This window comes from Kryptolebias marmoratus, linkage group LG14 (genome assembly GCF_001649575.2).
Source record: "Kryptolebias marmoratus isolate JLee-2015 linkage group LG14, ASM164957v2, whole genome shotgun sequence".
Lineage (NCBI taxonomy): Eukaryota > Metazoa > Chordata > Actinopteri > Cyprinodontiformes > Rivulidae > Kryptolebias > Kryptolebias marmoratus.
This window is the reverse complement of record NC_051443.1, coordinates 18,510,636-18,523,157: the sequence shown is the minus strand read 5'-3', so window position 1 is coordinate 18,523,157 and position 12,522 is coordinate 18,510,636. Positions and strand designations below refer to the sequence as shown.

At 39.6% G+C, this 12,522-nt stretch overlaps 1 protein-coding gene across 3 annotated transcripts in view; it reads left to right on the top strand.

Moving 5' to 3' along the window:
• Positions 1-10,973, top strand: part of lhx6 (LIM homeobox 6) — an 11,814-nt gene extending 841 nt beyond the window's left edge. Inside the window, exons 1-8 of one of the 3 annotated variants that reach the window (XM_017410485.3) lie at positions 61-288; positions 516-698; positions 2,762-2,883; positions 9,121-9,341; positions 10,063-10,163; positions 10,310-10,405; positions 10,611-10,785; positions 10,877-10,973. In XM_017410485.3, the coding sequence (XP_017265974.1) occupies positions 286-288; positions 516-698; positions 2,762-2,883; positions 9,121-9,341; positions 10,063-10,163; positions 10,310-10,405; positions 10,611-10,785; positions 10,877-10,956 (981 nt within the window). In that variant the 5' untranslated portion in view covers positions 61-285 and the 3' untranslated portion in view covers positions 10,957-10,973. Of the gene's footprint in view, positions 1-60; positions 289-515; positions 699-2,761; positions 2,884-9,120; positions 9,342-10,062; positions 10,164-10,309; positions 10,406-10,610; positions 10,786-10,876 lie in introns of those variants that run through there. The other 2 variants (XM_017410484.2, XM_017410483.2) reach the window with 2 other exon arrangements.
• Positions 10,974-12,522: the final 1,549 nt, after the last annotated feature.

The window sequence follows — 12,522 nt, the reverse complement described above, 5'->3', positions numbered from 1 at the left end:
CACCACCACTCTGGTGTCCTGGATTGCGACGAAAATACTATTATTCTCAGAGGCGTGGGTTAAGGGCAGGGAGAGAGAGAGAGAGAGAAAAAAAATCAATCCAAAGTGAAATAGCTTCATTAAAATGTGCCTTTTGTTGCGGGGGCCCCTTTCGTTTTATTGTCGGGACCTTCTTTATAAAGCCCTGAAGAACCCCTTTTCCCCGCTGCAAATGTCTCCCGAGGAAGATGAGATGAAGACCTGCCGTTTGCACTGAGCTGCAGGGTGGACCCTGAACGCACCACGATGGTGAGAGCTCTAAAAAAGAAAAAAAAGAAAAGAAAAGAAAGAAAATGTCCGCAGCTCGCGTCCCTGTCATGTAGGATTAAACGTGATTTTTAAGAAACCACGCGCGCGTAAAGAAGAGGATTTTTTTTTTTTTTTGCGCGCGCGCCTATGTCGGTGTGTGTTGCTGTGTGTTAATGTGTGTGTGTGTGTGTGTGTCGCTGAGCCGTGCCGATGCCCCTCTTTTGCAGTCTCACTCGGACGGAGAGTCCCAGCGGTCCAATATGGAGCGGGAGGACACCCGCTCGTCGCCCAGCAGCCCGTCCACCCCGTCGGTGTGCTCGCCCACCTCCACCGGCAGCTCGGTGCCGTCCGACGGGAAGAACCTGTGCGCCAGCTGCGGCCTGGAGATCCTGGACCGATATCTGCTCAAGGTGAGACTGCTTCCAGCGCATTTTACTTTCCTGTTTCAAATCTATAAATATGTCGAATATTCACTGCTGCATCAGGAGGTTATTCAACAAAAGCGACTCTCTTCAATTAAAGCTTATTGCAATGCCATGGAGACCGGTCAATAATAATAATAATTATAATTATAACACTTTTTTTTTCCCTCATACACGTCCTTAAATTAAAAATGTGTGTACAGCTGCTAAATGCCACGTGTTTGTTCACCTAGAAACAGCAAAAATAACAAAAAAATTGTTAAAATCTTAATTAATACGTATTTACATTAAGATTATTTCAGTAAAAGGGCTTTGTTTACATTGAGTGCCTACCTGCACTGAAAGGCGACAATATATCTGGGAAACTCCAATAGTTTTAAATCATTTCTTAAAGTTGAGGATAAACTTTAACATGCTGGATTTCACAGTTTGCAGTAAACGGACATTTAAACAGTTTGTTTGCTTTAATTCGTTCAAATCTAAAGAAAGTCTCGACTTTGTGAGCTTTAGAGAAGGATAATAGGATTTTAATAACACAAACATTTGCACAAACACGAATCTTAACTCGACACAAACGAAAAAAAAAAGAGTTTTAATTAAAGGAATTAGCGATTATAAAAGCACAAATAACACAGAGCAGGCGGCTTAAATCTAAGCTGAATGTTTTAGGAACCAGTTGTTGTTGTTTTTTCTAACTGTTTTACAGCTTCTCTCTCAATTAACACCCCTGTCCTTGTCGCGTGCGCTCGCGTGCTTCCAATCAAAGCAGCCCTCACAGGCGCGCACGTGTGTTTTCTCAGGAAGTGTGAAGATGCCCCGGTCCATTATCGGACAACACTTTGTTCTCAGCCGGCATGTCCGATAACACAAAGGAAGCACGGCAGGAAACGCTGTGGATATTTAGAGCATTAATAGGCAGAGAAACAATTCACCTATTCAAATAAAACACACACATTTAAAATGTCACAATTAGGTGTTAAATTAATAACCTCGAACCTATTTTTGTCCCATTATTCTGTTATTTCTTTAAATATTTTTATTAGGCTAAAACGTTCAGTTTTAAAAGTCTGTTTTAAGAGAAAATAATTAGGTTATAACAAATATAAATTGACCTAATAAAGGTGACCCTAAACGTCTTGTGTACAGCACTTTTTTCTTTCATTTATTTCGTTTGTTAAAAAATGATTTGCGACATTTTTCTGCCCTCTAACAAAAACATTTTTCAGGATTGTAATCTTCGGACCAAAATGATTTCAGTAAATTGAGCGTTTTAGAACAAAATGTATTAAAAATAATAATAATAAAAAATCTAAATTTGTAACATACACTCACCAATACATTTAGATTTAAATTAACAAAAAGTGCATAGCATTTTATCACAGATAATCAGATTTATTAAATTGCCGATTAAACAGGTTAGCTGTTATGCTAATTTTCATACATTTCTATTAGCCTAGCTTCTTCTTCTTCGTCGACTTTTTCTTCTTCTTCGCCAATTTTTCTTTCTCGTCTTCCGGTTAGTAGTAGCGTTTTAAGCTAGCTAACAATTCGTATTTTATTAAGTAGTTGAACAATTTAATCATGCTTGTTGCCAAAAACTCTAATTAAATATTAAATTATTTCCTCAGGCGTTTAAAAACATAAAAAACTAATAACGAAATGTTGCCCTTATTAGGAATTAACTATAAATTAGCTTAAACTAAAGAAAAAAATAAGGTTAGAACTGGCTTTATTTGATAGAAATAGCCGCATAAAAACAGCTGACATGATGAGGCGGATTTTTAAAAATCATATTTACTGGAACTAAATATATAAATTTTGGTATTAAATTATAGGTGAGTTTTAATAAGGTGTTAGCTTTTCAGTGTAATCTAAAATGGTTATCTTATTTATTTATCTCTGAATTATTAATATTTTCAATAATGTCGGAAATGACCCCGGGTAAGTTTTGAGTGATGACTGCAGAATGACACATTTCCACGGCCACCGGGGGAGTCCTTGACGTGGCGTTGCCCTCGCGTGCGTTTGACACGGTTGGTGTCTCCGTGCAGGTGAACAACTTGATCTGGCACGTGCGCTGTCTGGAGTGCTCGGTGTGCAGGACGTCGCTGCGTCAGCACAGCAGCTGCTACATCAAGAACAAGGAGATCTTCTGCAAAATGGATTATTTCAGGTAGGGTAAGTTTATGGTCGTGGGTTTAAAACACCACCTCCTCTTTGTGCCCCCCTCTCTCTCTCTCTCTCTCTCTCTCTCTCTCTCTCTCTCTCTCTCTCTCTCTCTCTCTCACACACACACACACACACGCACACGCACAGCATCCCGCATTCCGTCCCTTCAAATGGATGTGGGCTGCTTCATGTGTTTTTGAAAGGCTTTTTTTTTTTTTTTTGCAAGAGCTGAAAGTGTGTATCAAAATAAAAGCCCGAAGAGCTGAAAGATCTGCAGGTTTGTTATGGCTATCAGAAACACAATATTTGTTAGAGCTTCAAAAAGAAAACACACCACTTGATAAAACTGTTGCCTTTTATTGGAGGTTATGAAAGTTTATGAGCTTTGCTTTAAAACAAAAAAAAAAGGATATATTTTTTACAGCAATTTTTGAAACTTGTGTATTAAAGTTAGGCTACTTGTGTTATATTTGTAAGCGCATTATGTGAGACTCTATAGCTGGATGTGTTCCTGATTATTATTATTATTATTATTATTATTATTATTATTATTATTATTGTTTTAAACTTGTGGAAAAATTAAATTCATATATTTTTGTCAAAAACCCCAGTTTGCTTAACATGCGAGAATCATGAAATGATTGTAGTCGGTTTTCTTTATTTTTGTGGGGGGCATGAGTGTCCTCCTTATGTGTTTTTGTGTAAAAAGTAATATAAAGGCTTGGAACGGTGTGTGTGTGTGGTACCTGAGGTTAAGTTGGGTTCACACCAGCAGCATAGTAATATTGTGTTCAGTGGCCTGGAGGAGGTGTGTAGACACACAAACGCGGTTATTTGTGCCTAACACTGCTGTGTGTGTTAACTTTGGTGTTTGTCTGATTAAAACCTGACACCAGGCCAGTACTCTGAGGTTTATAATCACCAGCAATTAGTTGCCCTGCACCCCAGACCCACAGGCCTCCAGACCAGCAATTAGACCGCCCCGAGAGTCTGGTCAGCCTGCTCCTGATGTGACTGCGACTCTTATTCCAACCAAAACTTTTACACAGAAAAGACGACAACCTGCGCACACACTGATAATGTTAGAGATGAAAATGTTAACCTGAAACAATAAAGTGCATGTTTGGATTCATGCACATATATTTAATATTCCACAGTCCACTGACACCCACTCACACACTGTTCATTTATGCGGTTCTAGCAGCTGCCAATCATTTTGCTTTTTTCCCCCACACAAATGGAGACCCAAGTGTTTGTTTTGCAAAAGCAGTCCTTTTTTATGACTGTTTTCCTATTTAAATACTCCTTTTAAATCACCTAATTTGCCTTCAGACCTGAACTCTTGACTTATGTGCTCTAAATATGCATTACAACCACAAAAAATAATCTAACACGTCTAAAAACCATTTAATTTCATATTATGGCCATTTGTTTTGAAGTTGTGCCTCAGCATCGGGGATAATTAAACAGAGAAAACGTCTGTATTATTCCATCAATGCACGAGTGAGTAACTGCATCTGATAGGTGTTTTAAATGATTGTGTTGTGTTAAGAAGGTCAAAAAATAATTACAAATGCCTGCTGCTGTTTAAAAAAAAAACAAGTTAATGCATTTTGTTATTATGACACAAGAATGTCAAGGTTACTGTGAAAGAAAATGGTAATAAATAGTAGCACATATTTGTCTGAGAGGCAATAAAATTCCAATTTGCTGAGTAAATAACAAACAAGTCTGACTAAACAAATTTTAGCACCAGATTATTGGGTGTTTCATGAAATAATTACAATGGTGTGTGTAGTGCTGTCAGTTGGGACCTTTAGAGGGTAAATTCAGCCACCACGCTCTTTTCACTTTGTTAAACTTGTTAATTTATTATTTTGTTTTTTCAAATGGAGACGAGAGCTGAGAAGTTTGGATGGCTGGATTTACTTATTTAATCTTATTTTTTTTAAGTGGAATGAGTTGAACTAGCCTGATATGATGCAAAGCCAATAATTCAAGTTTATTAAAGTGTAGAAATGATCATCAGACAAAAGCATCATATAAAATAGAGCTTTACTAATTTTAACTGTTTAACAGACACTAACAAAGAGGTATATGTTATATAACTCCTAAGTGCATCCTTTATTTATTATTGTTATCATCTCTGCAAAAAAGCCTCCTTTCCAGAGTGAAAGGTTTTGATTTGATGGCTGAGAATCAGCAATCACAATGATGCAGCACCAGTTGGACTCTGCTGCAGGCTTCAGTAAATAAAAGCTGCAATCTGGGTTTAAACCAGATTTAAACTAGGCTAAACACCGCTGCGAGTCCAGATCCTCGGGGCTGCTTTCAAACCTCTGGAGATATTTCCTCATCTGTGTCAGCCTCTCATCTGGATTTGGACTGACAGCTCCTTTAATGGGGCGTAATAGCAGGAAATCAGAGCGTGTTTCCCTCTGCGTTCGTGTGTATGTGTGTGCAGCAGAAGGGCGGGGTGGGTACGTCAGGGTTTTTTCTTTTTTTTTGTCTCAGGATGGAGGGGTAAGGGGCAGGATAGAGCCCCCGCTGTGGCCCTCGAACTAATGTCAGGCCTTGGGGGTTGAGCACACACACACACACACACACGTAAAACTGTTTCTTTATCAGCCTCTGCCCCATTCCAACCCCCCCTTCGCTTCAGTTCACAGAAATATCATCCACGTCTGTGAGCTGCAGGCCACACAGGAAGTTACATTTCTGCACTAATCAGGGGCTCCCTGGGACATCAGCGCCGTAACCAGAGTCCGCGCAGGTAGTGAACTTTGAGGCTCATTTAAAGGCTTGTGAGTCTCTTTGTGCACGTGCTCGCTCGTCGTTTTTTTTTTTTTTTTTTTCAAAATTATGGTTATTCATCAACTACCTACCTCTGGTTAACTGATTGGGTTTCCATGGCGATGAAAGCGAGCAGAGGGCACAGGCAGAGTGCTTTGAGTTTTGTTAAGAAGCGAGTGAATTCAAATCATAATAAGACATCTGTCACACAGTTCGACGTGTTGAAATAAAAAGTGAAATGTTTTATTCATGCATGCAAACAGACAAAAGAAAGACTTAAGGAGCAGAGAATAAAAAATACGAAGGATTTGACTTCTGGGTTAAAGCTACTCATTGCAATGTCGTGAAGACTGGTCAAAAAAACAAAATAATTCATACCAAATTAAAAATATGTGAACTACTGTCACGTGCTTTTGTTTACCTACGGAAACAGCCGAAGTGACTGGAAATAGGTCAACAACAGCGACGTCCATGAATGTATTAGTACATTTTTACATTAAAATTTGTTAAGTTAAGTATGAAGACCGGATTTTAAAACAATCTAAAGTGGGGTGCATTTCACCTGCTTTTTTGGAAAATATAACAAGCTGGAACCAATATTTCTACAAAATGCCACTCATCAAATGTTTCGGACTGAAATTTGCTGTCATCTTCAGTACTTTTACAGCAGATTTCCTCTCTTATTTTTACCTAAAAGTGATCCGTTTTTCCATATTTGTCTACCTGCACAAACTATGGCCCACCTTATGTAGATCAGTCACAAGACTCACTTTCACCTGGTTCTTGGTGATGCTTTGTTTACATTGAGTGCGTACCTGCATTTCAGAATGGCATATCAATATATCTGAAAAATTACTGAAGTAAACGCTTCTCAGCTGCACCATTTGATATAGACATAGATAACCTTTTTATGTTTTATTTTATAGCTTGCAGTGAGTACCTTTAATCCGGTAAATATGATAAACTGATAAAAATCTCTAAAGTTTATTATTTACTTCCTCCTTTTTTCCCTCAAATGCGTTGAAGCCCTAACGCAAATCTTGCACCATGAAACCACATGTTTAGGCAAGACCTCTCTTAGGACAAATGTAATAAAGATTAGTGAATTTTCATAGTCCATCAAAAATAATCCAGAAAGTATGAGCTTCCTTTAAAGTTCCCTTTCAGCAGCAGGTGAATTACTAAATATGTATTAAAAAAAACACTGAATGGAAAAAAAAGGAGAAAATAAAGCAAGCATTCAGGGCAAAAGTGAGTTTTGTGGTGTGACATAATGTAGGGGATTGAAATCAATCCAACATAAACATTTTTTTTTTGTACAATGAAAACGTACGAGCTGGAGGATCAAGATAGAGGATTTGGGAGGTTAAAACGAGGGATGATTTGCAGCTTCTCTGGGTTCTGTCTCACAGCATGAAACTGACAAGCTGTCATGCTGGATTAGCCACAATGTTTTCCTCTTTACTGTAGGAAGAGCTTGGAATCCTCCAGAACAGTCTGCGCAGTAAGCCGAGAGCTCGATTTGTTTCTGGCATGGCTTTATTGGCTCATAAGTCTCTCTTTTTTTTTTTTTGAACTGTATCTAAATAAAAAAAAAATCAGCTGATCTGGTTTTATTCAAAGGTAGTGTATGAACTAGTTATAAAAAGCTGTAGGAGCAGCTGATCTGTCCTCTGCTACAGTACATGCATAAAAATGAAAAGCTCCAGCTCTTACTCAGAAGGAGAGCTTCTGATGTCTTGGCTGTAGTGTGCTTTCATCCCAGACGGAGTGGACTTGAGAGCACTGAGTCGCTGCCAAACCCACTCACTTGGTGATGCAGCCCCCCACCCCCCACCCCGCCGCCACTGACGTTCCCCGCACCGCCACTTCCCTGCAGCCCTCCAGCTCCTTGCCTCAGTCACTTACCTTCTCCTTGGACGTCCGTTGCCGCAGTTATTTCCCCTCACCACTTCCACTCTGAGTTCGACTCGTGCTCGGGCTTTCGTGGCGAACAAAAACCAGATGCAGGGGTAAAAACGCGCCTCTGATTTCAGCTTTAGCAAAGCAGAAATCTGGTGGTGCAGCGCAGCCTAAGGTGCCTGTTTGTGCCCCTTCTCTACAAATCCAGCCTCCTTCACCAGATCTGGCAGCTGCTGCTGACCTCAACAATGGCTCTTAACCTAATCCTTACCATCTCAGACCTAAAGCACCCATTTAACTCCATCATGCGTGCTTTAAATCGGTGCTCAATCGTTTTTTTTTATTCTTGTGTAAAACAGGGGATTTGTGTAATATTTTAGATGTTCTGAAGTGGGCATTTATGAGGACACTGCAAAACCTCAGCTGTTCAGTAATGCTTGTACGATAAGAGGCAATCATCAGTATTTTAACTGGTTTTAACACGTCTGATAAAAAGGCTGAAACTAAATGATAGATCAACCCTGCAGACATGCATTTTTCTGTATCATAAAGGTCCACTGTGTCCCAGTATTCTTTGACTTAATTTGATCGCACTTTGCTTGCTAAAACAATAAATTAGTCGTCAGTTAAATTAATAAAACAAAAACAACAGTTAGCTGCTATAATAATGATTTAAAGCCGATCTAAGGAGCACAAAATAGTAAACAAACAGGGGGACACATTATCATGTGTTTAAATGGGATAAGTTCACAGCAACACCACTTTCATTCCCTTATTTTTTCCATTTCTCTTAGTGACCAACATAACACTCACCCTTACAAACAATTATCTTATATTTTAATATTGTCTGTTTTACAGCATTTGTTGATTCTGACAAGTTATAACGTCTCCTCCTCGCTCTTAGCCCTTCTCTTACTGTAATTTGTTGGTTATTCGTTGTCTTTACCTCCGTGCCCTTCAACTCCTCGAAGCACCCACTCAGAACAGTAAACCAGATGGTTTATGCTGTATACACGGACAGCCTCACTGCTCGGATCAGTTACAGGTTTGTGATCCGCAGTGATGTCAGAGCACTTCCTCATCTTTTACTGTATGTAAAACCAACTGAGATTATACGTATTTAAGGTTTGTGTGTGTGTGTGTGTGAGTGAGGGCCTTCATGGTTCAGCCAGGAAATTGCAGGTGTTGGTTTGTTTGCATTCAAGGCTCAGCTTGCAGCCGCACTCCGGAGTCTTTCTCTGAAAGCTTTATCCTCCTCCAAGGTTTCTTATTAAAGGCTTTGAAATATGCCAGAAGTTTGACAACACTCACTGCAAACTTTATTTTCCTCAAAACACATGAAAGGAAAGGAAGTTAGTGTGCACGTTTTGTCATTTATTTCTGTGTTTGAACACAGTACAGTCTGCTTAATTGTCCAGATTTGGTGACATTAATATTTTGCTGGTTTTCAGTCCTCCTGATGTTCCCTTTGCTTTTAGCCCTCATGTCTCATTCTGTTCTGTTCTCCTTGTCTTCCTGTGCTGCTCTCCTCTTCCCTCCTTCACAGTAGGTTTGGTACTAAGTGTGCCCGATGCGGGCGGCAGATTTACGCCAGCGACTGGGTGCGCCGCGCGAGGGGAAATGCCTACCACTTGGCCTGCTTCGCGTGCTACTCGTGCAAGAGGCAGCTGTCCACGGGAGAGGAGTTCGGCTTGGTTGAGGAGAAGGTCTTGTGTCGGATCCACTACGACACCATGGTGGAGAACCTGAAACGGGCAGCTGAGAGCGGTGAGTGATGGAGCCCGTTGCCTCCATGTAAGGTCACTTTATAAACACCCAGCCTCTGGTATATACTAATACTAAGATTAATGTTATCTCTTAGATATGTTTCTTAAAAAAACACAAGTTTGTTGTCTAAAAGATTAGTAACCGCTGTGTTACGAGAGCTAAAAATCTGCCTGCAAATGTCTAAGCCATAAAGTTTAAAATATTTTTGTCTGGAGAGCTGAAGTCAGCTGTGGTGGAGAAAGTATTTACATCCTTTAAATGCCAAAAAAAATAACAAAATAACATCATCAAACCACTGAAAATAAAAGTTCTTCACTGAACAGTTACAATTTAAGTGTCATCACATTAAAGACCTTAAAGTGACAAAACTAAAACCAAAATTCTCTTTATTTATTTTTCTCTAATAATTTATGTTGTAAAATGTCTGACAAGAGTAATTAATGATTAACAATTATCACTAAACTCTTTGCATCAGATATGATTGCCCTGGGTGCCTTTTTATTTAAAAAAATAAACTGATTATGTTATTTTTGTGAATAGTAAATAGTAACTGAAGCAGTCAAATACAGTAGGAGGTCGAAAATACAGTATTTTTCCCCGGGATGTTGTGGACTAGAAGTGGAAAATGTCAAATAAATACACTTAAGTAAATAGTCTCATTCCCCAGCTGGATCTTTTGTGTAACGTGTCTGATTTGCATCCAACATCCTGTGTCTTTCAGGCAACGGCATCACGTTAGAGGGAGCAGTTCCAACGGAACAAGACAGTCAACCCAAACCGGCGAAAAGAGCGCGGACGTCTTTCACTGCCGAGCAGCTACAGGTGAGACACGTCAGTCAGCTGACTTAGTGCTGTTCAGTTCTTTAAAATGGATTACTGATGTAATTGTGCAGTGTTGTTGCAAATACAAACACACTCTGCAATATGCTGCTGCTAATTTTGGAACAACATGTCGTCTCGATGGTCAGATTATGCAGGCGCAGTTTGCTCAGGACAACAATCCAGACGCCCAAACGCTACAGAAGCTAGCCGACATGACGGGCCTCAGCAGGAGAGTTATACAGGTCCGTACAGCCACATTTACACCCGCTGATACTCTAACCTGGGAATTACAATCTGCTGGGATAGAAGTAACTCAATCCCACAGTCCTGAAACTTGATCCTCTCCCATATGACAGGCTTACTAAAGATACTTTCTCTCGTTTTTAAATGGTTTATCAATAATGTATGTGTCAGATGTATAGCTACATGATGTCTGCATCTTCATAGGTGTGGTTTCAAAACTGCAGAGCAAGACATAAAAAGCACACGCCCCAACACAGCGGGGCTCCCCAGGGCCATCCTCAGTCCAGGATCCCCTCATCGCTGCCCGATGAGCTGCATTACTCCCCCTTCGGCAGTCCGGAGCGAGCGCGGATGGTGGCTCTTCACGGCTACATCGACAGTAAGTTTGGATTTCCTCATCTGGTGAGAAAAATAAAATCCCCTCCGTAACGCTTGTCGCTTATTTGTGTGTGGGTTTCTGTATTCACCAGGTCACCCCTTCTCCGTCCTGACCTCTCAGAGCCTCCCTCACCAGGCCATGACGCTGCCGCAGCTCCCCCTCAGCCGCTAGTCCCCCCACCCCACCCCNCATGACCCGCCCGAGCTGTGGATCTGTGGCCCTCATCTGCCTGCTAACCTCATTCAAAGATTGTACAACATGGAGAAAAAGACTCATCTGCCGGGATTCCTGTAAACAGAAAAACTAATGGAAAGAAGAGACAAAAAAACCAAACTTAAGACACGCGTGTCGTTTTGTTCCCTTCTCTCCATGGACATGAATACCCAACCTGCAGCTCGTCTGTCAAAAAAAAAAAAACTAACTAAAAAAAAGACAACCTTCCAGCATTTATCATAAACAGGAACTCTCTGTTTTACACCATGTAATGGACACGTTTTGCTTTCCTCCACGAGCCTGAAGAGAAGTGGAGTTTTAAATGGATGTAACTGATAAAGGAAGCAGGACTGAAGCTTTTTTTTTTTAAGTGCTGTCAGAGATTTGAAGATAAATTTAAAGGAACTTGTGGCCCAGTGGGACAGGGCACACTCAGTAAACCACATCAGAGGTAAGACTCCTCCCTCTTTTATCTCGAAGCAACCATGAAGGAAACCGAAATGCAAACAAAAAGCTGTTTACCTTTTTGGAGTATGTAAAATAAAAAGTTACCAATTACAATTTAAAAAAAAAAAAAAAACTTCCACTGAATTAAGATGCACAGTTCGAATTTTGTTCAAGATTTCAAACATTGTGTGCCTTATCTTGTTTAATAATAAACAAATCTAAAATTCTCATCATTAAATAACAATTTGGATTTTTTTTAATTAATTAGGGATAATTAATCAATTCATTCAATCGTTTTAAAACCTTGTAGAAAATTAGAAACTAAGTCCATAATTTCTGCTCCAGCAGGTGGACTTTTTTCTATTAAATCTTTAAGCAAACTAAGATTTGACTTGTGTATTATCGAATCATTTTGGCATTAGAGGCAATACTGCTGAAGCTCTTTTAATAAAGAAGAGCTTGAGGTCAGAAGAAACATTCCTGCAAAATCTGACATCTTTTAACGGTTGTGTTATTGCTAATTTCTTTTAATTTATAAGGTTGCTTGTTCAGCTTCACACAATGAGGGAAACTGAGTTTTGGTACAAGATGGACCCAATAAAACTGACTGGGTTTGTATATAGTAAAAGGGGTGTGTGTGTGTGAGTGTGTTTCTATGTGTGTATTGGCAGGGGTAGTGAGTGTGTGTGTGTGTGTGTGTGTCTGTATTTTAGTGCCATTGCCTTTGTGTGAAAACCACATCCAGTTCCACCTCAAAGTCCTTGTATTTATTGACATGGTAAATCCCTGTAAAGCACTTTCCCCCCCCTTTCTGAAATGTTTTTAGTCAAAAAAAGAATAAATAAATAAAAAAAAATTAAAAAGACAAAATGAAACAAAAGGTTTATTTGATAGATTGTGGATCATCAATGTTTTGTGTAATAAAAGGCATAAAATAGAGTGTGATTTGTGTGTGTGTTTTTTTAAGAACATTTCTGAGAATGATTCAGGAAGACACCAAGCTGACTTTTATCAAAAAGAGAAGTTAGGCTCAAGTGGAAACAACAATCTAATGTAAACCTCATGAATTAACGCTGA